Source organism: Artibeus jamaicensis, unplaced genomic scaffold, assembly GCF_021234435.1.
Source record: "Artibeus jamaicensis isolate MK-2021 breed Jamaican fruit bat unplaced genomic scaffold, CSHL_Jam_final scaffold_2375, whole genome shotgun sequence".
NCBI classification, from domain to species: Eukaryota; Metazoa; Chordata; class Mammalia; order Chiroptera; family Phyllostomidae; genus Artibeus; species Artibeus jamaicensis.
This window is the reverse complement of record NW_026522032.1, coordinates 961,165-982,861: the sequence shown is the minus strand read 5'-3', so window position 1 is coordinate 982,861 and position 21,697 is coordinate 961,165. Positions and strand designations below refer to the sequence as shown.

Genomic DNA, 21,697 nt, shown 5'->3' with positions numbered 1-21,697 from the left:
AGTCAAATGAAGGGAAGACTGAAAACTGCCCATGGCATTCAGTGACATACAGATCATTGGAGACCTTGGCAAGAGTTAGTTCGGTGGAATACTGTGGGCAGAACTCAGTATGGAGGTTGAGGAGCAAGTGAGAGAGGTGAGCAAGGTGTCCAGGGGTGTCCAACCTGCGGCCTGTGGGCTGCATGCATTCCAGGGTGCTGTGAATGCGGCCCAACACAAAATCATAAATTCACTTGAAACATGATGAGGTTTTTCTGTGATTACATGTCACAATGTATTTAATGTGTAGCTCAAGACAACTCTTCTTCCAGTGTGGCTCAGAGACGCCAAAAGGTTAGACACCCCTGGTAGATGATTCCCTCAGACTTTGTGAAGGGGAGAAATAGGGCAAAGGAATAGGAAGTGAATTGGGAAGCATGCTTTTGTTTTAAGATAGGAGATTTGAACATGTTTTCATCTTAATAGGAAGTATATCCTGTAAATCAAAGATAAAGAAAAAGGAAGGGATGACCAATAGAGTAAGATTAATCAGGGTCAAGAAGAGTTGGGATCGAAAGCACAAGTGAGCAGACTGGTTATGGGGGGCAGAACAGCTCCTCTTCTTCCTAAGAGGGAATGGGAGAGGGTGACTGCACATGTGCTCTGGGTTAAGATCCCTCTCCTTTGGCGATTTCATTCATGTGCTTCTCAGAACCCTAAAGTCCTTACCTATACTTGATAGCTTAGCATTTTCTGCCTTATAGTATATTATTTCCCACTGCTGTTTCAGGCCTCTGGCTTGTCTTCCTCAACTAGATTATAAACGAGAATAAACCACAAGAGTTTATTGTCTTATTCCCCACCTGTCCCCACATTGTCTAGCCCAGGGCTATTTGATTCCCCCCCCTTTTTTATAAAGATTTTATTTATTTATCTTTAGAGGGGAAGGGGAGAAGGAGAGAGGGAGAGAAACATCAATGTATGGTTGCCTTTCATGCATCCCCTGCTGGGAACTGGCCTGCAGGGAACCAGCCTGCAACCCTGGTATGTGCCCTGACTGGGAATCGAACCGCAATTGTCTGGTTCGCAGGCCCGCGCTCAATCCACTGAGCTACACCAGCCAGGGCCTTTTTCTTTTTTTTTTTTTTTTTTAAGAAATATCAATGTGTGGTTGCCTCTTGTGCATCCCCCACCGGGGACCTGGCCTGTAACTCAGGCATGTGCCCTGACCGGGAGTCAAACCAGCAACCTTTTGGTTTGCAAGCCTGCGCTCAATCTACTGAGCTACACCAGCCAGAGCTTTGATTCCCCCCCTTTTTTTTATTGTTCTAGTACAGTTGTCTCCATTTTCCCCCCACCACTCCACCCCACCCCACCCATCCCCACCTCCCACCTTTGATCCTACCCCCTTTGGCTTTGTCCATGTGATACATACTCAATAAAAACTCATTAAGATCTTAGGTGGAAAGGAGAACTTTTCTTCTAAGTATCCTTGAGTCATCAAGCCTGATGTCTTCTGTAATACCTAAGATATGCCCCAGATTTCCTGTCTATTGAATAAAATTACCCTATTGCTACTTGTGGTAATTTCACTGTTAAAGGGATAAGTAGCTTTTGATTGGTGACTGTTTATCTTTGCATTTCCCAGGTACAACAGCTACAGGTTTTGTTGCTACAAGCCCATGGAGGTACCCTGCCTGGATCTATAAAGTAAGAATCATAGATTTAAAATATATATTCTAGTAGAGGCTATTTGTCCTAATGGGCATTTCCCCCACTATAGTAAAGTTTCTGGTAGCACTTAGTGTCAAGGTAAGGATCTCAGCAAACTTCCTGACTATTTTGGACTTAGCTAGTTCACTCTGAAGCAGCTTGATACAATAGGAAGAACATGGGTTCTGGCTTCATAATTATTCATTTCATCGGAATTCCACTATGTGGAACAGAAGAGGCTCTCCCATTTATTCATTTGATTTTTTAATTTATGTCCATATAGACTCATGGGTATTTACTTTATTCTAGGGTGATATCAAATTGTTTTGGCTTTGTCCACTAGGATCTCTTTTAGGGTGTCTGTTATGTTCTATAACATGCTCTCAACTTTTTGAGCATTTCCACAAAATTTTCCACGTCCATCTTAGATTTTCACCACCCCCATTCTGGAATCCGTCATGTCTCCGAGGAGACCTGGTGTTTTTTCAGTTGGGAAATGGTATTTAGAAACCACATCTAGGCACTTAGGTGTGCTGTTTGGTACTGGAATGTCACTAGTTCTAGGCTCCCTCAGTAAGTAGTGCTAGGAAATACCTATATGTATAGCAACCCACACATAATACTCATATCTATATTTTTATATCTACCTGTTTATATACAGGATGGGGCAAAATAGGTTTACAGTTGTGAGTACTCACAACACAGTTTATTCTTTTATTATTTTTTATTATCACATTATTTTCCATAGAAACAACCATCAACCTACTTTTGCCCCACCTCATATATTGAAAACCATGATTTTATACTGATACCTCTGACTCCAATTCAACACTACAGGATTCATTTTAGCCTTCCTCTCCTTATTTATAAACTTCTTTTGCCAATCGAGAGAAACCACCTGTCGTTATCTGCAATCTACTTACTTGTTCAGGTCCTGTATACACATAGTCATTTCAGAATTAATTAGGCCATACACCTGTGAGAAACATGGGTATGAGCGAGACTACAGCATTTCTGTGCACTTCTTTTTGTCTTCAGGCTTAGAGTGACCGGGCAAAGTCCTGTTTCCCACAGTCACTGCTCGTGCTCCATTTTGGGTCCCCTCTACATCTCAGTTGGTTTAAATTATTTATATTTTCGATATGTGAAGGCTGCGTGAAACATTATGATGACCTAAGTCAGTTATTAAAAAAAGATTACTCAGAGCAGAGAAATGCAAATCAGAACCATGATAAGGTCATTGCACACAAGTTAGGATGAGTACTATTTTTAAAAAACCAGGAAATAACAAATGTTGTCAAGGATGCGAGGAGGATGTGGAGAAATGAGAACCTTTGTACACTGTCGGAGGGATTGTAAAATGGTGTAACTGCTGCGGAAGACTGTGCGGAACTTCCCAAAACATTAAAAATGGAACAGCTGTGGGATCCAGCAGTCCCACTTCTGGGTCCATATCTAAAAGAATGGAAAGCAGGGTCTCAAAGATATCTGCACTCCCGTGTTCACAGAAGCATTATTCACAGTGGCCAAGAGGTGCAAGCGACATAATGTCCATCGACAGGTGAATAGATAAACAAGATGTGGTATACACATACCATGAAACATTTATCTTTATAAAGAAAGGAAATTCGAACACGTGCTATCACGTGAATGGAGCTTGAGAACATTATGCTCATTGAAACACAGTAGTCAAAAAAGACAAATATTGTATGATTTCCTCTGCTATGAGGTACTCTTGAGTAATCAAATAAAAGGAGAATGATGTTTGCCAGGGGCTGGGGAGAGGGGGAATGGACAGTTTTTGATAAGTGGGTACAGACTTTGAGTTTTGCAAGATAAAAATGTTTCAGGAATAGATGGTGGTAATAGTTGCTGAATATTGTGAATATTTCCCCCCTCAAATCCACTTTACTTTTTAAAATTTATTGGAGTGACATTGGTCTGTAAGATTACATAAGTTTCGAGTATATATTTTGAATCATATACTTAAATATGGTTAAAGTGGTAAATTTTATGTTTTCTATACTTTACCACAATTTTTAAGTATATTTTATTCATTATGCCATTACAATTGTCCCATTTTCCCCCTTCATTCCCCTCCACCCTGCACACCCCCTCCCACCCACATTCCCCCCCTTTAGTTCATGTCCATTTAGCTTCTATATTTCCCACACTACTCTTGCCCTCCCCCTGTCTATTGTCTCCCCACCATCTATGCTATTTATTCTCTGTAACTTCTCCCCACTTCTCCTCCTCCCACTCCCCTGTTGCTAACCCTCCATGTGATCTCCATTTCTGTGGCTCCACCCCTGTTTTAGGTATCTGATTAGTTTGCTTTTATTTTAGGTGTGGTTGTTAATAACTGTGAGTTTGCTATCCTTTCACTGTTCATATTTTTTATCTTCTTTTTCTTAGGTAAGTCCCTTTCACATTTCATGTAATAAGGGCTTGGTGACGATGAACTCCTTGAATTTGACCTTACCTGAGAAGCACTTTATCTGCCCTTCCATTCTAAATGAAAGCTTTGCTGGATAGAGCAATCTTGGATGTAGGTCTTTGGATTTCATGACTTGGAATACTTCTTTCCAGCCCCTTCTTGCCTGGAAGGTCTCTTTTGAGAAATCCACTGACAGTCTGATGGGAACTCCTTTGTAGATGGCTGTCCCCTTATCTCTTGCTGCTTCTAGAATTTTCCCCTTCATTTTAATCTTGGGTAATGCAATTATGATGTGCCTTGGTGTGTTCTTCCTTGGGTCCAAGTTCTTTGGGACTCTCTGAGCTTCCTGGACTTCCTGGAAGTCTATTTCCTTTGCCAGATTGGGGAAGTTCTCCTTTCTTATTTGTTCAAATAAGTTTTCCACTTGTTGCTGTTCCTCTTCCCCTTGTGGTACCCCTATAATTTCAATGCTGGAATGTTTAAAGATGTCCTGGAGGTTCCTAAGCCTCTCCTCAGTTTTTTGAATTCTTGTTTCTTCACTCTATTCTGGTTGAATGTTTCTTTCTTCCTTCTGGTCCACTCCCTTGATCACTCCCTTGATTTGAGTCCCACTTTTCTTTCCATCACTATTGGTTTCCTGTGCATTTTCCTTCATTTCACTTAGTGTAGCCTTCATTTTTTTATCTGATTTGCGACCAAAATCAACCAATTCTGTGAGCATCCTGATCACCAGTGTTTTGAACTGTGCATCTGGTAGGTTGGTTATCTCTTGGTCACTTAAAAGTAGTGGCTCTGGGGCTTTGATCTATTCTTCCATTTGAGCCATAATTTTTTGGTCTGTTCATGCCTGTTGTGTGAGGGGCAGAGCCTTAGGTGTTCACCAGGGTGGGGCAACCCAGTTGCTGGGTTGTGACACTGTATGTGGGGGCGGGGTCATAGAGGGAACAATGGCTCTTGCTCTGCTCTCTCTCAGATTTCAGTCCCCTCTGCCGCTTCCCACAAGTAAATTGGGCCCTTCTGGTGCTGATTCCCGGGTGGGTGGGCTTGTGTATGTTCTAGGACCCTGTGGGTCTCTCCAACAAACTCTCCTGTGAGGGTGGGAGTCTCACGCAGCACCTTTTCAATAGATGCTTTTAGGCTTTATTTCCTGGCACTGGGGCTCTGGGTTGCGCTATCTGTCTTGCCGCCTGTTTTGCCTAGTTTATCGGTGTGCGAATGTGTGACCATGGTCAGCCAGCCGCCTTGTGTGCTCTGCTCGTTTCCTCCCCATGCCCAGGGTCTGCTAGCCCTGGCCGCCTGCACTCCTGGGTCTGGCAGCCACCACCTTTTCCTGCCCTGCTCCCTCTCAGCAGGCTGCCCACTTCGCCCCCTCTTACTGGTCCGGTTGAATGGTTGTCAGACATTCGTACAGTTCAATTTTTGTCTGTTCTGGTTGTGTTTTTGTTTCTAAATCTTTGTTGTCCTTAATTTTGGTTGTGCGAGAAAACAGTGTTTCCACCTACGCCTCCATCTTGGCCAGAAGTTCCACAATTTTTTTTAAAGGGCCAAGAGATCTAAAAAAAACATTGGAAATGGGACACATGGACAGACAGTTCACCAGAAAGAGAGATCAAAGTAGCTCTGAAATGTGAAAAAATGCTCAAACCCACTCATAATTAAAGAACTACAAATTAAAACAACACTGAGCCCTGGCCGGTGTAGCTCAGTGGATTGAGTGCCAGCCTGTGAACCAAAGGGTCGCCAGTTCGATTCCCAGTCAGGGCACATGCCTGGGTTGCAGGCCAGGTCCCCAGTAGGGGACGCACAAAAGGCAAGCACACATGAATATTTCCCTCTGTCTTGCCTTCCCCTCCTCTCTCTCTGAAAATAAATAAATAAAAGTTTTAAAAAACACTGAGATAATATTTCTCACCTATCCAATTGGTTAAAAAAATGATAAAAATATGACAACACATTCCATTGGCAAGACTGGGGGGGAAACAAATACTCTCATATACTGCTGTTGGGAATGCAAATAGGTGTGGCCCTTCTGGAGGGGAACATGTTAATATCTGACAAAACCAGACATGCACTTACCTTTTGTCCCAGCAATTCCTTTTCTAGAGATGTACCCTGAAGATAAATCACTACCAACACAAAAATACAGAGACACAAGGTTACTTGCTGCAGCATGTTTATAATTGCAAAATATTGCAAACAATCTAAATGCCCATAGATAGGAGAGAGGTTGAATCTATGACACGTGTACACAGTAAGAGGCCATGCAGCTGTAATAGAAAGAATGAGGAAGCTTTCTATGACCTGATAAGACATGATTCCCAGGAAATACTGAGAAAAGCAAAGCCACAAAGAGTATCTATAGCATAGTACCATCTGTTTGACAGAGAAGGGGATATGAATACACAGATATCTGCTTATTTGTACAAAAAATGTAGGAAGGCTAAACCAGAAACTAAAGAAATTGGTTAATGCAGGAGAAGGGAGAATAGTGGTGGAAAGGGGGTGGAAATAAGTGTGCTATGAGAACAGGGTAGCAGGGGCAAAGAGGACATGACACTTCTCTGAATATATATATATATATTTTTTCCCTTTAAAAAATAATGTGTAAGAAATGACCTGAAATTTACCATCTTAACCATTTTTAAGTATACAGTTCAGTAGTGTTAAGTATGTTCACATTGTTGTGCAGTGAATCTTCAGAACTTTTGCTTCTGGCGAAGCTGAAACCCCATACCCATTAAATATTAACTCTCTACCCCACTCCATGTGTTCTTTTACACTTTTCTGACATTGCTTTTATTTTTAATTTATTGAGTTGAGAGAGAGAGAGAGGACAGCAGTGAGGGAGAGAGAGAAAAAAAAAACATTGACCTGTTGTTCTACTTAATTTATGCATTCATTGATTGATTCTTGTATGTGTCCGGACCAGGGATTGATCCCACAACCTTGGCATATCAGGACGATGCTCTAATCAACTGAGCTACCCAGCCAAGGCTGCTTTTATTTCTAGAATGCTCTTTACCTTCACCTGTATGCACGTAGACCTTGCCTATATTTTCTTCTAGTTCTCTTGTGGGTTTTTTCTTTTTAAAAAAAAAATTGTGATAAAGAACATATAACATAAAATTTACTATCTTAACCATTCTTAAGTACACAGTTGGGTAGCACTAAGTATATTTACCTTGTTGTAAAACAGATCTCTAGCACTTTTTCATCTTCTGAAACTGAAATCATGTACCCATTAAACAGCAACGCTCCTTGTGCCCCTCTCCTCAGCCCCTGGTAACCACCACACTACTTTCTGTTCCTGTGGATTTAAGTACTTTAGATACCTCATATAAGTGGAATCCCACAGTATATTTGTCTTTTTGTGACTGGCTTATTTCATTAAATACACAGAGTTGGGCAAAAGTAGGTTTAGAGTTATTTGTATGGAGAATAATGTAATAATTAATAAATAATAATCCAAGAATAAACCCTATGTTTAACATACTCACAACTGTAATTCTTCCTTTGCCCCACGCTGTATGTACCATTTGTTGTGTGCCCATTCAGTCATGAATGGACACGGGTTGCTTTTCCACCCTTTGGTGATTGTGAATAATGCTGTGAACACAGGTGTGCAGGTATCTGTTTAAGATCCTGCTTTTGATTCCTTTGGATATGCACCTCAAAGTGGAATAACTGGATCATAGTAGTAATTCTTTTTAAAATTTTTAAAAATTTTATTTAGTTATTTTTCAAGTACAGTTTTTTGTCTATTTCTCCCATCCCAGCCCCCCCACCCCGTGCTCCCCACCTCCCTCCCATTTCCTCCCCACCCCCAGTCCTCATCCCTGTGTCCTTCATTCTTGTTCCTCCAAATCCCTCCCCTTTTTCCCCCTTAAATTCCCTTCCCTCTCCCCTCTGGTCACTGCCCCCTTGTTCTCTATTTCAGTGTCTTTGTTTTTATTCTGCTTGCTTGTTTGTTTTGTTGTTTAGCTTCCTGTTAAAGGTGAGATCATATGGTATTTGTCTTTCAACACCTGGCCTATTTCACTCAGCATAATGCTTTCCAGTTCCATCCATGTTGTTGCAAAGGGTAGTAGCTCCTTCTTTCTTGCTGCTGCATAGAATTCCATTGTGTGAATGTACCATAGTTTTTGGATCCATTCGTTTACCGATGGGCACCTAGGTTGCTTCCAACTCTTGGCATTTGTAAATTGTGCTGCTATGAACATTGGGGTGCATAGGTTATTTTGGATTGGTGTTTCAGGGTTCTTAGGATATACTCCTAAGAGTGGAACTGCTGGGTCAAAAGGCATATTCATTTTTAGTTTTCTGAGAAAATTCCATACTGTTTTCCATAGTGGTTGTACCAGTCTGCAATCCCACCAACAGTGAACTAGGGTCCCCTTTTCCCCACAACCTCTCCAACACTTGTTTGTTGCTTTGTTTATGATGGCCATTCTGACTGGTATAAAGTGGTATCTCATTGTGGTTTTAATTTGCATCTCTCTGATGGCTAGCGATATTGAGCATCTTTTCATGTGTTTCTGGATCTTCTGTATGTCCTCCTTGGAGAAGTGCCTGTTCAAGTCCTTTGCCCATTTTTTAATTGGGTTGCTTTTCTTCTTAGAGTGGAGTCGTGTGAGTTCTTTGTATATTTTGGAGATTAAAACTTTGCCTGAGGTATCATTGGCAAATATGTTTTCCCAAACAGTTGGTTTTCTCCTTATCTTAATACTGTTTTCTTTAGCCCTGCAGAAGCTTTTTATTTTGATGAGATCCCATTTGTTTATTCTTTCCTTTATATTCCTTGCTCTAGGGGACATATCAGTAAAAATGTTGCTGCATGGAATATCTGAGATTTTCTTGCCAATGTTCTCCTCTAGGACTTTAATGGTGTCACGGCTTATATTTAAGTCTTTTATCCACCTTGAATTTATTTTGGTGTATGGTGTAAGTTGGTGCTCAAGTTTCATTTTTTTTGCACGTTGCTGTCCAGTTCTCCCAGCACCATTTGTTGAAGAGGCTATCTTTACTCCATTTTATGTTACTGCCCCCTTTGTCGAATATTAATTGACTGTAGAGAGTTGGGTTGATTTCTGGGCTCTCTGTTCTGTTCCATTGGTCTATGTGCCTGTTTTTATGCCACTACCAGGCTGTTTTGATTACAGTGGTCTTGTAATACAGTTTGGTATCAGGTATTGTGATCCCCCTACTTTGTTCTTCTTTCTCAAAAGTCCAGCTGCTATTCGGGGTCGTTTATGGTTCCATATAAATTTTTGAAGTGTTTGTTCTATGTCTGTGAAATATGCCATTGGTACTTTAATAGGTATTGCATTGAATGTATATATTGCTTTGGGTAGTATGGACATTTTGATGATGTTAATTGTTCCAATCCATGAACATGGTATATGTTTCCATTTGTTTGTGTCTTCCCTGATTTCTTTCTTCAATGCTGTATAGTTTTCTACATACAGGTCTTTTACCTCCTTGGTTAGGTTTATTCCCAGATATTTTATTTTTCTTTTTGCTATATTGAATGGGAATTTTTTCTTGATTTCTGCTTCTGCTGATTCATTGTTAGTATACAAAAATGCCTTTGATTTCTGGATATTGACTTTGTATCCTGCTGTTTTGCCAAATTCATTAATTAGTTCGAGCAGTTTTTGGGTAGAGTCTATAGGATTTTCCATGTACACTATCATGTCATCTGCAAACAGTGACAGTTTTGTTTCCTCCTTTCCTATTTGGATGCCTTTTATTTCCTTTTCTTGCCTGATTGCTGTGGCCAAAACTTCCAACACTATATTGAATAGAAGTGGTGAAAGTGGACATCCTTGTCTTGTTCCTGATCTTAGTGGAAAAGCTTTTAGTTTTTGCCCATTGAGTATGATATTGGCTGTAGGTCTCGCATATATGCCCTTTATTATATTGAGGAATGCTCCCTCTATTCCCACTTTGCTGAGTGTCTTTATCATAAATGGGTGTTGTACCTTATCGAAAGCTTTTTCCGTGTCTATTGTTATGATCATGTGGTTTTTGTCTTTGCTTTTGTTTATGTGATGAATTACATTTACTGATTTGCGAATATTGAACTATCCTTGCATCCCTGGGATGAATCCCACTTGGTCATGGTGTATAATCTTTTGGATATATTGTTGGATGTGATTTGCCAATGTTTTGTTGAGGATTTTAGCATCTATGTTCATCAGCAATATTGGCCTGAAGTTTTCTTTCTTTGTTGTATCTCTATCTGGTTTTGGAATTAGGATGATGCTGGCTTCATAAAAGGAGTTTGGGAGTTTTCCATCCTTTTGGATTTTTTGGAATAGTCTGTGAAGAATAGGGGTTAGCTCTTCCTTAAATGCTTTGTAGAATTCTCCTGTTAAATTTTTTAAAATTAAACCATCATACTGTTTTCCATAGTGGTTGCACCATTTTACATTTCTACCAGCAGTGCACAAGCATTCCCATTTCTCTGCATCCTTGCTAACCCTTTTTTTTATATTGAATTTATTGGGGTGACACTGTTTAACAAAAGTCATACAGGTTTCAGGTGCACAATTCCACAACACATCATCTGCACACTGTACTGTGTGTTCACTGCCCCAAGTCAAATCTCCATCCATCGCCATTTATCCCCCCATACCCTCCTCCACCTCTCTCCACCTTCCCTGGCAGTCACCACATTGTTGTCAGTGTCCATGACTTTTTCTGTTTTTCTTTTTTGCTCAGTTCCTCCCCTCAACACAACCCAAACCCAAACCCCACCCCTCCATAGCTGTCAGCCTGCTCTTTATCTCAGTCAGTCTCTATGTTGCATGTTAGTTTAGTTTGTTCATTAGATTCCACAAGTGAATGAGATCATATGGTATACTGTGGTACATTTACACAGTGGAATACTACTCAGCTGTAAAAGAAAGAAATTCTTACCTTTTGCAATAGCATGAATGAACCTGGAGAGAATTATGCTAAGTGAAATAAGCCAGTCAGAGAAGGCTAACCCTTTTTTTCTAGTATTAGTGATATTAGTCCTTTGTCTGTAGTGTATTACAAGTATTTCCTTCATGCGTGTCCTCTTTTACTTTGTTTATGGCATTTGTCATGCAAAAATTTTTAAATTTTGTGTACTAAGAAGTATATCAATCATTTTTTACTGACTCTGGATTTTTCTAGCTACTTTGTTGAGATAATTTGCAGACCTTAAAATTCACTCATTTTAAGTGTATAATTCACTGATTTTTAGTAAATGCACAGTGTTGTACAACTATCACCACAATCCAATTTTAGAACATTTATCTTGCCCCCAAATGACCCTGTACACTGTACTGTGTGATCACCACCCCAAGTCAAGCCTCTGTCCATCACCATTTATCCCCCCATACCCTCTTCCACCTTCCTCCACCTTCCTCCACCTTCCTCCACCTCCTCTTCTCCATTTGCAGTCAGCTCTGTTCCCGCTCTCAGCCCCAGGCAGCAGCCACTAATCTGCTTTTGGTCTCTATAGATTTGCCTATTGTGGGCATATCATATACATGGACTCATAGTATGTGGACTTTTGTCTGGCTTCTGTCACCTGTAATGTTTTCAAGGGTCATCCATGCTGTAGCCTGTGTGAGCACTTTTCCTTGTTGAATAGTACACCATTGTCTGTTAGCATCGTATGGTGTCTATCCAGTCACCAGTAGATAGACTTTTTGGCTGTTTCACCTTTCTGGCTATTATGAATAATGCTACTATGAATATTCATCAGCAAGTTTTTGTGGGGGTATATGTTTTTTATTAGGTAGGTACCTAGAAGTGAAATTGCTGGATCATACATTTAACTTTTTAAGAAACTGCCAAACTGTTTTCCAAAGTGACTACTGTTTGCATTTTCCTCATGCTTCTGGTTTTTTTATTCCTTGTTAGAAAACCTTTCCTACAAGGTTAAAGAGGATTTTGCCAGTGTTTTCTTCTAGTCCTTTTGTTGGTTTTATTTTTTACTTTTCATTTTTCATTTGGAATTTCATATATGGTTTGAGCCCATTTTCTTTTAATATCCTTATTCTCAGTACTCAGTCATTTTTTTCTGATTATAGAAGTGCTACATTTAGAAAAGTATAAAAAAAATCTTAAAATTGCCATAATGTCATCACCCATAGATGACCACCTTCGTCTTTGTAATTGTCCCCGTTTTGGTAATTTAATCTTGGTATCCTTGGAATTTTTTTTAAATCTTGGATAAAGAAACTGAGGAAAGCTGGGGTCGCTTAAAGACCTATTCCACTATTCCTGGTTTAGAAGTAATTGGGCCATCTTCCTTTCCTTTCAGTTTCCCACAGACCTATTTCATGTAACACAAGACTAATGAAAACCCTTCCAAACTTCCAACTACCTAGAATATACTATAGGGTATATTTTTCACCTACAAAAGTAATAGATTCTAAGAAACAGTTGATGAACCAAACACTTGAACTCAATTGTTCAATGTTTCACAGAGAATAAAGGTGCTACTTCTTTTTTCTAAAGTGTATACTTAGTCCTGGCTGGTGTGGCTCAGTGGACTGAGCACAGGCCTGAGAACTAAAAGGTGACTGGTTCAATTCCCAGTCAGGGCACATGCCTGAGTGGTGGGCCAGGTCCCCAGTTGGGAGTGTATGAGAGACAACCAATCGGTGTTTCTCTCACACATGAATGTTTCTCTCCCTCTCTTCCTCCCTCCCTTCCTCTGTCTCCAAAAATAAATAAATAAAATCTTTTAAAAAATGTATACTTATATTTTCAGAGACATTTCACGCGGCTTTTAACAAAATGTACAGTTTATATCCATGGGGCTTATTTTTGGCTTTTTGTCCTCAGATTATATTGTTTTCTTTTTGAATGTGTATCATTAAAGCTTTTGTATTGATTTCCTGCAAGTGTTTGTCCATTTACACATGCTTAACTCCTTGAATTCCTAGCATTGGCAATTAAATAGCATGTGAAGGAGGAAACACTAGTTTTCCATTATCCTTTCTGCTGTTTAGAGCAACCTTGGAAGTTTTAAGGGAAAAAAAGTATGGAATTAAAGTCTTGTTACTTTGGAGGGGATGGGCAAAAAGGGTGGAGGGGATTAAGAAGGTGCAAATTTCCACTTATAAATAAGTCACAGGGTTATAATGTACAGCATAGTGAACACAGCCAGTAATATCATAATAACTGTATAATAACAGATGGTCACTACCTCAACTTAATGTCATGATTACTTCATGAGCTACATAAATATCAGATCAAATGTACACACCTGAAATTAATCTAATATTTTATGCCAACTATACTTTAATAAAAAAAGTCTCATTATTTTGGAGTTTGTCAACGTTGAAGAATATTGGAAGTTTTCACTTTAATAACAGTAAGGAAACAATGAAATATCAGAGCAATCTGAAATAGCACCAAATTTACTGATAGTTTATTTTCATAACCCCTGTTTTAATTTAACATTTCCTCATAAGAGTCTTAGTAAATTCTCAGCAGTGTGATAGGAGACCTTACAGTGTGGCCTTGCTATTAACTTTGTGATAAAGATCTTTCAAAAGAATTCATGGAGGGTTTAACCTGGGTGAGAGGGCATTTACTCCTGAAATCCATTTCTAGCCTTCATTGAGATTGAGGACAGCTGTACCCCGTCCTATTTTTCTCTTTATTATAGCCTTGACAACTATTAATTTTCCCTTCAGTCTCCTTAAGATCCAGTCTTCGTAGTTCTTCTGATCTTTTCTCACCAGTCCTATTTTTCAGTCTTTTGAACAGCTAATCCCAGTGGATTACAAAAACAAAAACCGAAACTGTACTTCTTTTTCATCTGCTTCATTAGTCTGGGACTGATATCAAGTAATCTACATAAATTCCAAAGGTTCTTATTTATATGTACCCTTCAAACTATTTCTGTCCCTCCCTTTCACTCCTATTTGAAATGGAAATTACTGTCGCCTCCAACCACTCTAAGCAATTTAAAATTGATAGACAAATGAACAGAAGGCTGCAGGTCATCAGTTTTAGGCAAGACAAGCACTTAGAAGGGAGCACTTATTTATGGAGAATTGTGAAATGTACTCTTAGTGGCCACTGGTCATCATTTCAACTTTCGGAGTCCTTAAATGCTATTCCCCTAAACTGGACGCTAAATAGGTCATTGACTTACTATGTGTATGAGGTTAAAATTAGACCCTACCCCTGCTGTACCCTTCCCTTCCCTACTTCCCTAATCTTTAATGAGAGGCTGAGAGTGGGAAGTAGAGCACAGGTGTCTTAGCCACACTGAGCCTTTGCTTCTTATCTATGTGGCACAGATAGGAAGATCCTAAACCAAGAGCCTAGGGTAGAGAGTAGTCATTCCTGTTGCAACCATATCTAGCTCTGAATCATTACCATCCTCCAACTCATGGTTTCACTTACATGTGGAGTCTAATGAGCCAATAAACTAACAAATAAAATTGATAGAGACTCATAGATAGAGAAAATAGGCTGGCAGATGTCAGAGGGGAGGGGATTTGGCGGACTGGAAAAAGGTGAAGGAACTTAGGGAAAAAAACCTCATACACACAGACAAGAGTATGGTGATGACCAGAGGGAAAGGGGGTGAAGGGAGGTAGAAGAGGATAAAGGGGGATGACTGGTGGTGGAAGGAGACTTGACTTGGGGTGGTTAACACAATACAATACACAGATAATGTGTTAGAGAAGCATACCTCTGAAACCTATATAAGTTTGTGAACCAATGTCACCCTGATAAATTCAATAAAAATAAATAAAATTTAAAAAATAAAAAGGTATTTCAGGAAATATATATCTTATTCATACAATATACTACCTGACTGAGAGAATAGATTGGAATAGACACACCTTTTCCAGACTTTTGAGGGTGATTTTAAACCAATCCCCCACCCACAAGGCCTATGGGATATATTTCTATCCACCTTTGATATAGGTGTTATCAATCATGTATTTTTCTAATATGTTACTTTTCTCATTTTAGTGTGGAACCATCAGAGAATCTGCAATCTTTGATGGAGAAGAATCAGTCTCTGGTAGAGGAGAATGAAAAATTAAGTCGTGGTCTGAGCGAGGCAGCTGGCCAGACGGCCCAGATGTTGGAGAGGATCATTTTGGTGAGGCCCCAAGACTAAACTCCTAGCAATCTGGACATTTACTAGCTTTTGTTTCTGAGATATTTCACATGCTTCTCATGAGAGAGACAAGTTATGTGGAAAGAAATGGATAGTGTTACCACATTCTCCAGGGAGGCCCTCTGAGGTAAATACATGGACTTATGTTCAAGCATGCAGAAAAGTTAAAAGAATTGTACAGTGAACACCTGTACACCCACCACAAAGAATCTACCTGAATCCCATTTTAAAATAGATTTGTTCTAAAATACCAGGTCCCTCTGTCACCTTAAGTCCTGCCTAATCTTTACCATAATACCAAGTGTAAGTGTTTCTCCAATAAGATGTTAGTTCCTCTCTATCTCCCTTCCACTAATATTATCACATGTCATATCCCAGCCTGTTATCATGGCAAGATAGAAAAGCTGGGAAATTCATTCCCATTCCTTTTACATCTGGTTAATTTCCCAGCAGTGGATCATTGGGTAACTAATGGCACAGGGTCGGTATCCAAGTACCTTTCTGATGGGAACCTCCTGGATCAGCACGGGCTGACTCTGTCTTAATGGTTGTTTCTGCTAGTCTGAGTACAACTCAGGCTGTCATAGCACAACTATTGCTAGAAGCAAAAATGAGTGTCCACCAAAATGTAATTGAACATCTGTAATTTATAAACTGTCAATGCATCAGTGTGCTGTCTTGTCAAGGAAGGGTGAGCTGTTTAATGATTTCTTCAAAGGGGGCCAAATACCCCCTCTATTGTCTCAGCCATTATTAGCAGAAGGGTTGATGTGGGATCTAGGGGATTTTCATATACAGGTTTTTGTCTCCATGCTGCATTGTATGCCTTTGGAGTAATTCTAGAAGATGTGTCTCACATGTATGTGAGCATGGCAGATGTAACAGACAGTACTTGTTATTCTAGCCACATACCTGTTTGACCTTTATAAGGTTATTACAGTGGCTGGCCTCTGGGCTTATTGTTGATGTCCTATCAGAACTTCATAACAAGCATATATTTTTCTCCTATATAAACTGTTCTCCCCAAAGCTGTTGCAGCATCTAGCATGTTACAGACACCGTGATGGAAACCAAACAAGCTATCAATCACCCTTCCCAAACACAGAGCTATCTCTGCCATTTTTCTCTGCCATCAGTCTTGTGCTTCACCCTCTTTCTTACTTTCTTTTGCTAAAACTAGCCTACCATCTCAGTTAATGGGACTTGAAAAAAACTCTGCTCATATGCACTGTGAGGCCCTTTTATGTTTTAAATGCCCTTCTGCTGGGACTAGGCAACAACATCGTGTAGGAGGCAGTTTAAAGGAAGTGGGTTTCTGCAAACAGCAGGGGGTAGCATGCCAGGAATACTGCTTTCTCCCCCAGTTGCAAAGTTCTCTTTGCAATTGAGGCTTCACACTCCACCCCATAGTCTGAGCGTCATGGCAAGCATAAGACCCAGCTGCTCAAATGCTATTTTTAGTAGTTCATGTTGACTAAAGGGCTAATTTCCATGACCGTTAAAAAACATTTCTCACTAAATAACCAAAGTCCACCAAGTCCTCTATTACAGCAAAAGAGGCAGCCTCACTACCTGGGTTTGAATCCACAGAAGTAGGAGAGAAGGCATAATTAGGTGAGGCTGTCAGGCACCGACACTGATCATCTCCTGGGTCTTTGTTGCAGACAGAACAAGCGAATGAAAAAATGAACGCCAAGCTAGAAGAGCTCAGGCAGCATGAAGCGTAAGTTTCCTACCAGATATTTGCTATTGACCTCTACCACCTTGAGATCTAATCATAGACGCTCTGGCTTTTGCAGTGTGATTGACTCTTGCATTCCTGTGCTTGAATTTTCAGCTGTAAAGTGGATCTTCAAAAGCTAGTGGAGACTTTGGAAGACCAGGAATTAAAAGAAAACGTAGAGATAATTCGCAACCTGCAGCAACTGATTACCCAAATGTCGGTAAGCCAAGTTGGGATGATGCAAATAGACACATTACTTTCATTTGTTTCTTTCTCTTTTTAAAATAATTTTGCCCTGGCTGGTGTAGCTCAGTGGATTGAGCGCGGGCCTGCGAACCAGACAATCGCGGTTCGATTCCCAGTCAGGGCACATACTGGGGTTGCAGGCCAGTTCCCTGCGGGCCAGTTCCCAGCGGTGGATGCAAGAAAGGCAACCATACATTGGTGTTTCTCTCCCTCTCTCCTTCCCTTCCCCTCCAAAGATAAATAAATAAAATCTTTAAAAAAAATAAAAATAAAAAAAATAAAATAATTTTTATTTTTCAATTACAGTTGACATGTAATATGATATTGGTTTCAGGTGTACCACTCAGTGATTAGACATTCATAGAACTTATAAAATCCTTAGCCCAATAAATTTAGTACCCATCTGACACCATATATAGTTATGATAGTATTATTGACTATATTCGCTATGTTGTACTTTACATCCCCATGACTATTCTGTAACTACCGATTTGTACTTCTTAATCCCTTCACCATTTCACCCATCCTCCCAAACCCCCTTCCGTCTGGCAACCATCAAAATGTTCTCAATCTGTGAGTCCCTTTATGTTCAGCTTCTTTGTTTATTTTGGGGTTTTTTAGATTTCACATGTAAAATCATTTGTTTTTTTTTTTCTTTCTCTGTCTGACTTATTTCACTCAGCATCATACCCTCTAGGTCCATCCGTGTTACGGCAGATAGCAAGATTTCTTTTTTTTTATGGCTGAATCATATTCCTTTGTATATAGGCATCACTTCTTCATCCATTCATCTCTTGATGAACACTTAGCTTGCGTCCATATCATGGCTATTGTAATAATGCTGCAATGAACATATGAGTGCGTGTATCTTTTTGATTTAGTGTTTTGATGTCTTTGGAGAAATACACAGAAGTAGAATTGCTGGGTCCTTCATTGTGTCTTTGTTTTAAAGTCTATTTTGTCTGATATAAGTATTGTTTCCCTAGTTGTTTTTTTTCAATTTCCATGAAATATATTTTTCTATTCTTTTACCTTCAGTCTCTATGCATCTTTTGATCTGAAATGAGTCTCTTGTAGACAGCATATGTAAGGGTCTTGTTCAGCCACCCTATGTCCTTTTTATAAAAATCCTCACATGAGTATATATTTTTATTGATTTTTAAAGAGAGGGGAAGGCAGGGAGAGAATGAGAGAGAGAGAAAGAGAAAACCATTGACACGAAAGAGAAACATTGATCAAGTGCCTCCTATACATGCCCCAACTGGGTATCAGGGTATCGTGATACCCAGGGTGTATGTGCAAGGTAACGAACCTGCAACCTAGGTATGTGCCCTGACTGGGGATTGAACTTGCAATCTTTTGGTGCATGAGACAATGCTCCAACTAACTGAGCCACCCAGTCAGGGCTCACATAGGTTTTTAATTCCTTCTCTTCTCTTTCCGGCACCCCAATGATGTGAATGTATGTACACTTGAAGTTGTTCCAAAGGCTCCTTAAATTATCTTCCTTATTTTGGGGTTCTTTTTTCTTTTTGCTCTTCTGATTGGGTGTTTTCTGCTTCCTTATCTTCCAAATCTCTGATTTGATTCTCTGCTTTGATCCCTTTACAGGGAATCATCTACTCTATTGTTGATTCCCTGTAAATTATTCATGTCAGTTAGTGTATTTTTCATTTCTGACTTTTTTTTCAATGTTTTCTATCTCTGTTTTATGTTCCCTATCTCTTTGTTGAAGTCTTCATTAAGTCCCTCTACTCTTCCCCTAAATTCATTGCCCATCCCTATAACCAATATTTTGAACTCTGTGTCTGGCAGGTTGTTTATCTCCATTTTGTTTAGTTCTTTTTCTGGAGTTTTGTTCTGTTCCTTCATTTGGGGCATGTTTCTTCAGCAGCCTTCTGTATTTGCTTCTATGTAATTAAGTAGATCTCCTATGTCTCCCAGTCTTGGTAGAGTGGCCATATGTAGTAGGTGTCCTACAGGGTCCAGTGGGCACAGCCTCCCCTCTCACCCAAGCTGGACACTGGAGGTGCACTCTTCATCTTCATGTAGCTAGGCCTTGGTTGCTGTTGGTAGATCAATGGGAGGGATTTACCCCCAAGCCATTTGGCTGCAAGGACTGGCTGAGACTACAGGAGAGGAGCTGCCATGCAGGGGCAGACCCCATGCAGCAGGACTCACTTCAGCAGGGTTCTGGTCCCCAAGGAGTCCACCCCTAGAGCATGTCACTCATGGACGTGTTTGGGTGGAGCTGCAGCATGGTCTGAAGCTGTCCACTAGGTACACTGGCTCTGAGGCCTCCTGGGACATACCGGCCAAGATTAGCTGTCACCTATGTCCTGTCTAGGGCCACCTAGCATGAGCTACAGAGCAATCTGCAGGTGGCTTCTACTTGTGCTGGGCTGGGATGTGCCCAGGAGAGGCCAAGCTGTGAACTGAGGCTATCTGCCGCTCCTGCTAGGCATGAGGCTGATCAAGAGGTACAGGGCACACCAAGGCCAGATACTCCTTGTTTGGGGTTTGTGATTTTTTAAGAGATTTTAGGAAAGTCCACAACATGAGCCAAGATTGGCCGTTTGTATGAACAGTCACTGGAAGTGTCCTAGGAGAGCCTGCAAGTTGTGTGGGCTGGAGCGTCAGTGAATCACCAGAGCAGAGTGAGCAGTGTGAGCCAGGTGGATGAAGACGCAGATATGGCGCCCGCCCACCAGCTCTGTGAGGGGAGGGCTCAAGAAGGGAATGATGGCCTCTGCCAGCACTTCTGTCTGGGAGAAACCTGGCCCTCCAGCCCTCACTGAATTGTTCAGTTCCTAGAGCCTTTCAAGCTGCTGCTCTAGCACTGGAGCTCAGAGAGACTGAGTCTGAGTACATTTGTTAATGGGCCCTTTTAGAGGAACTGCCTGGGATTCTAGGAGCTCCTAAGTCACTCTGGTTTTCACACAATTCACACTGGTTTTCACAGCCAGAAATTATGGGGACTTCTCTTCCTGGCACGGGAACCCCGAGCTGGAGGGCCTGGTGTGGGGCTGGGACCCCTCACTCCTTGGGGACCTCTGCAGCCAAGATCTCTCTCCAGATTTTTAACCACCACGCGTGGCTGTGGGACCAGCCCATTCTGCATCTGCCCTTCCTGCCAGTCTCCATGTAGCTTCTTTACATCCTTAGTTATAGGACTTCTGTTCGGCTAGACTTTAGGTGGTTTGCAGTGAATGTTCTTCTGTAGTTTAGTTGTAATTTGACATGGTTGTGGGAGAATGCGAGTACTGCATTTACCTACTTCCCCGTGTTGACCAGAAGCCCTCCTGTGTGTCTCTTGATGCATATAAAGAAAATGTTCAACTCTGTGTGTTCTGCTGAAACAACTAGACTGTGAGCTGTTTGAGAACAAACGTCATGGTCATTGGATATGATCTAAATATGAATTTGTGAAATGAAACATCCTTAGGATACATATGCAATGGCACATTAATATTTTAGCATTCTAATCAAATGCTGCAAGCAGCAACGGCAACATAAAGGGTGGGGCAAAAGTATGTTTACAGTTGAATTAGTATGTTGTTCTGCATTTGAACAACTATGAACCTACTTTTGCCCCAGCCTGTATATATGCAGTGCAAAATTGCCTGGGTAGTGTGAGCAGCAGTCATTGATTTGCAGCCCTTTTGGTGTAGGCTAACTTAGGAAGGGGTCTTGTAACACATCCCAATCTTAAATAAACTGGCTTGATAAATAGCTTAGAAAAACCAGGGTATACCATAGGTCTTTCACTTTTTCTTAAAGATTTTATTTATTTATGTTTAGAGAGAGGGGAAAGGAGGGAGAAAGAGAGGGAGAGAAATGTCAATCAGTTGCCTTTCACACACCCCCTACTGGGGACCTGACCCACAACCCAAGCATGTGCCCTGACTGGGAATCAAACTGGCGACCTTTCGGGTTCATAGGCTGGCACTCAATCCACTGAGCCACACCAGCCAGGGCTCTTTTAGAACCAATATTAAATTAGTTTCAATCATCGTTCTGCTGTAAGTTCCCCCCCCCTATTTTTTTACATTTAGAACTATTATAGTAGTTATGGATGGGTTTGGAGGGGACAGAGAGGTTGTTATTTGCTGTTTTTTTCCAGAAGAAAAATTTTTACCATTCTAACACCTTCCTAAAAACTTAAAAAAAATTTTTAGTGCTCATTCTCTTAGTTTTTAGGTATACATACTTTTTAAAAATTGAAATAATATTGTATTAAGTGATCATGTTTGAATAAGGGGTTATGGTTGTCTTTGTTCCATCTATACCCTCTTAGTTATCTTTCTGAAGCAGTAACATGTATGTAAATGCCTGGTGATAATTCCTAGCTCTTGGGCAGAGGTTTTAATTTCATCAGAACAGTGATTCTGTACCCCAGATCTTGCCCAGCATTTCCCAGAGTTCTCAAAAGCATATTACAAAATCATCCACATCTGTATTTCAC

At 40.5% G+C, this 21,697-nt stretch overlaps 1 protein-coding gene across 4 annotated transcripts in view; it reads left to right on the top strand.

Annotated features, from left to right (window-relative positions):
- KIF4A (kinesin family member 4A) overlaps positions 1-21,697 on the top strand; it is a 117,302-nt gene that overhangs the window by 39,491 nt on the left and 56,114 nt on the right. For all 4 annotated transcript variants that reach the window (XM_037133110.2, XM_037133109.2, XM_037133108.2 and 1 more), the window contains 4 exons: positions 1,628-1,689; positions 15,113-15,245; positions 16,928-16,986; positions 17,101-17,206. In XM_037133110.2, coding sequence (XP_036989005.1) covers positions 1,628-1,689; positions 15,113-15,245; positions 16,928-16,986; positions 17,101-17,206 — 360 coding nt within the window. The remainder of the gene's footprint in view (positions 1-1,627; positions 1,690-15,112; positions 15,246-16,927; positions 16,987-17,100; positions 17,207-21,697) is intronic.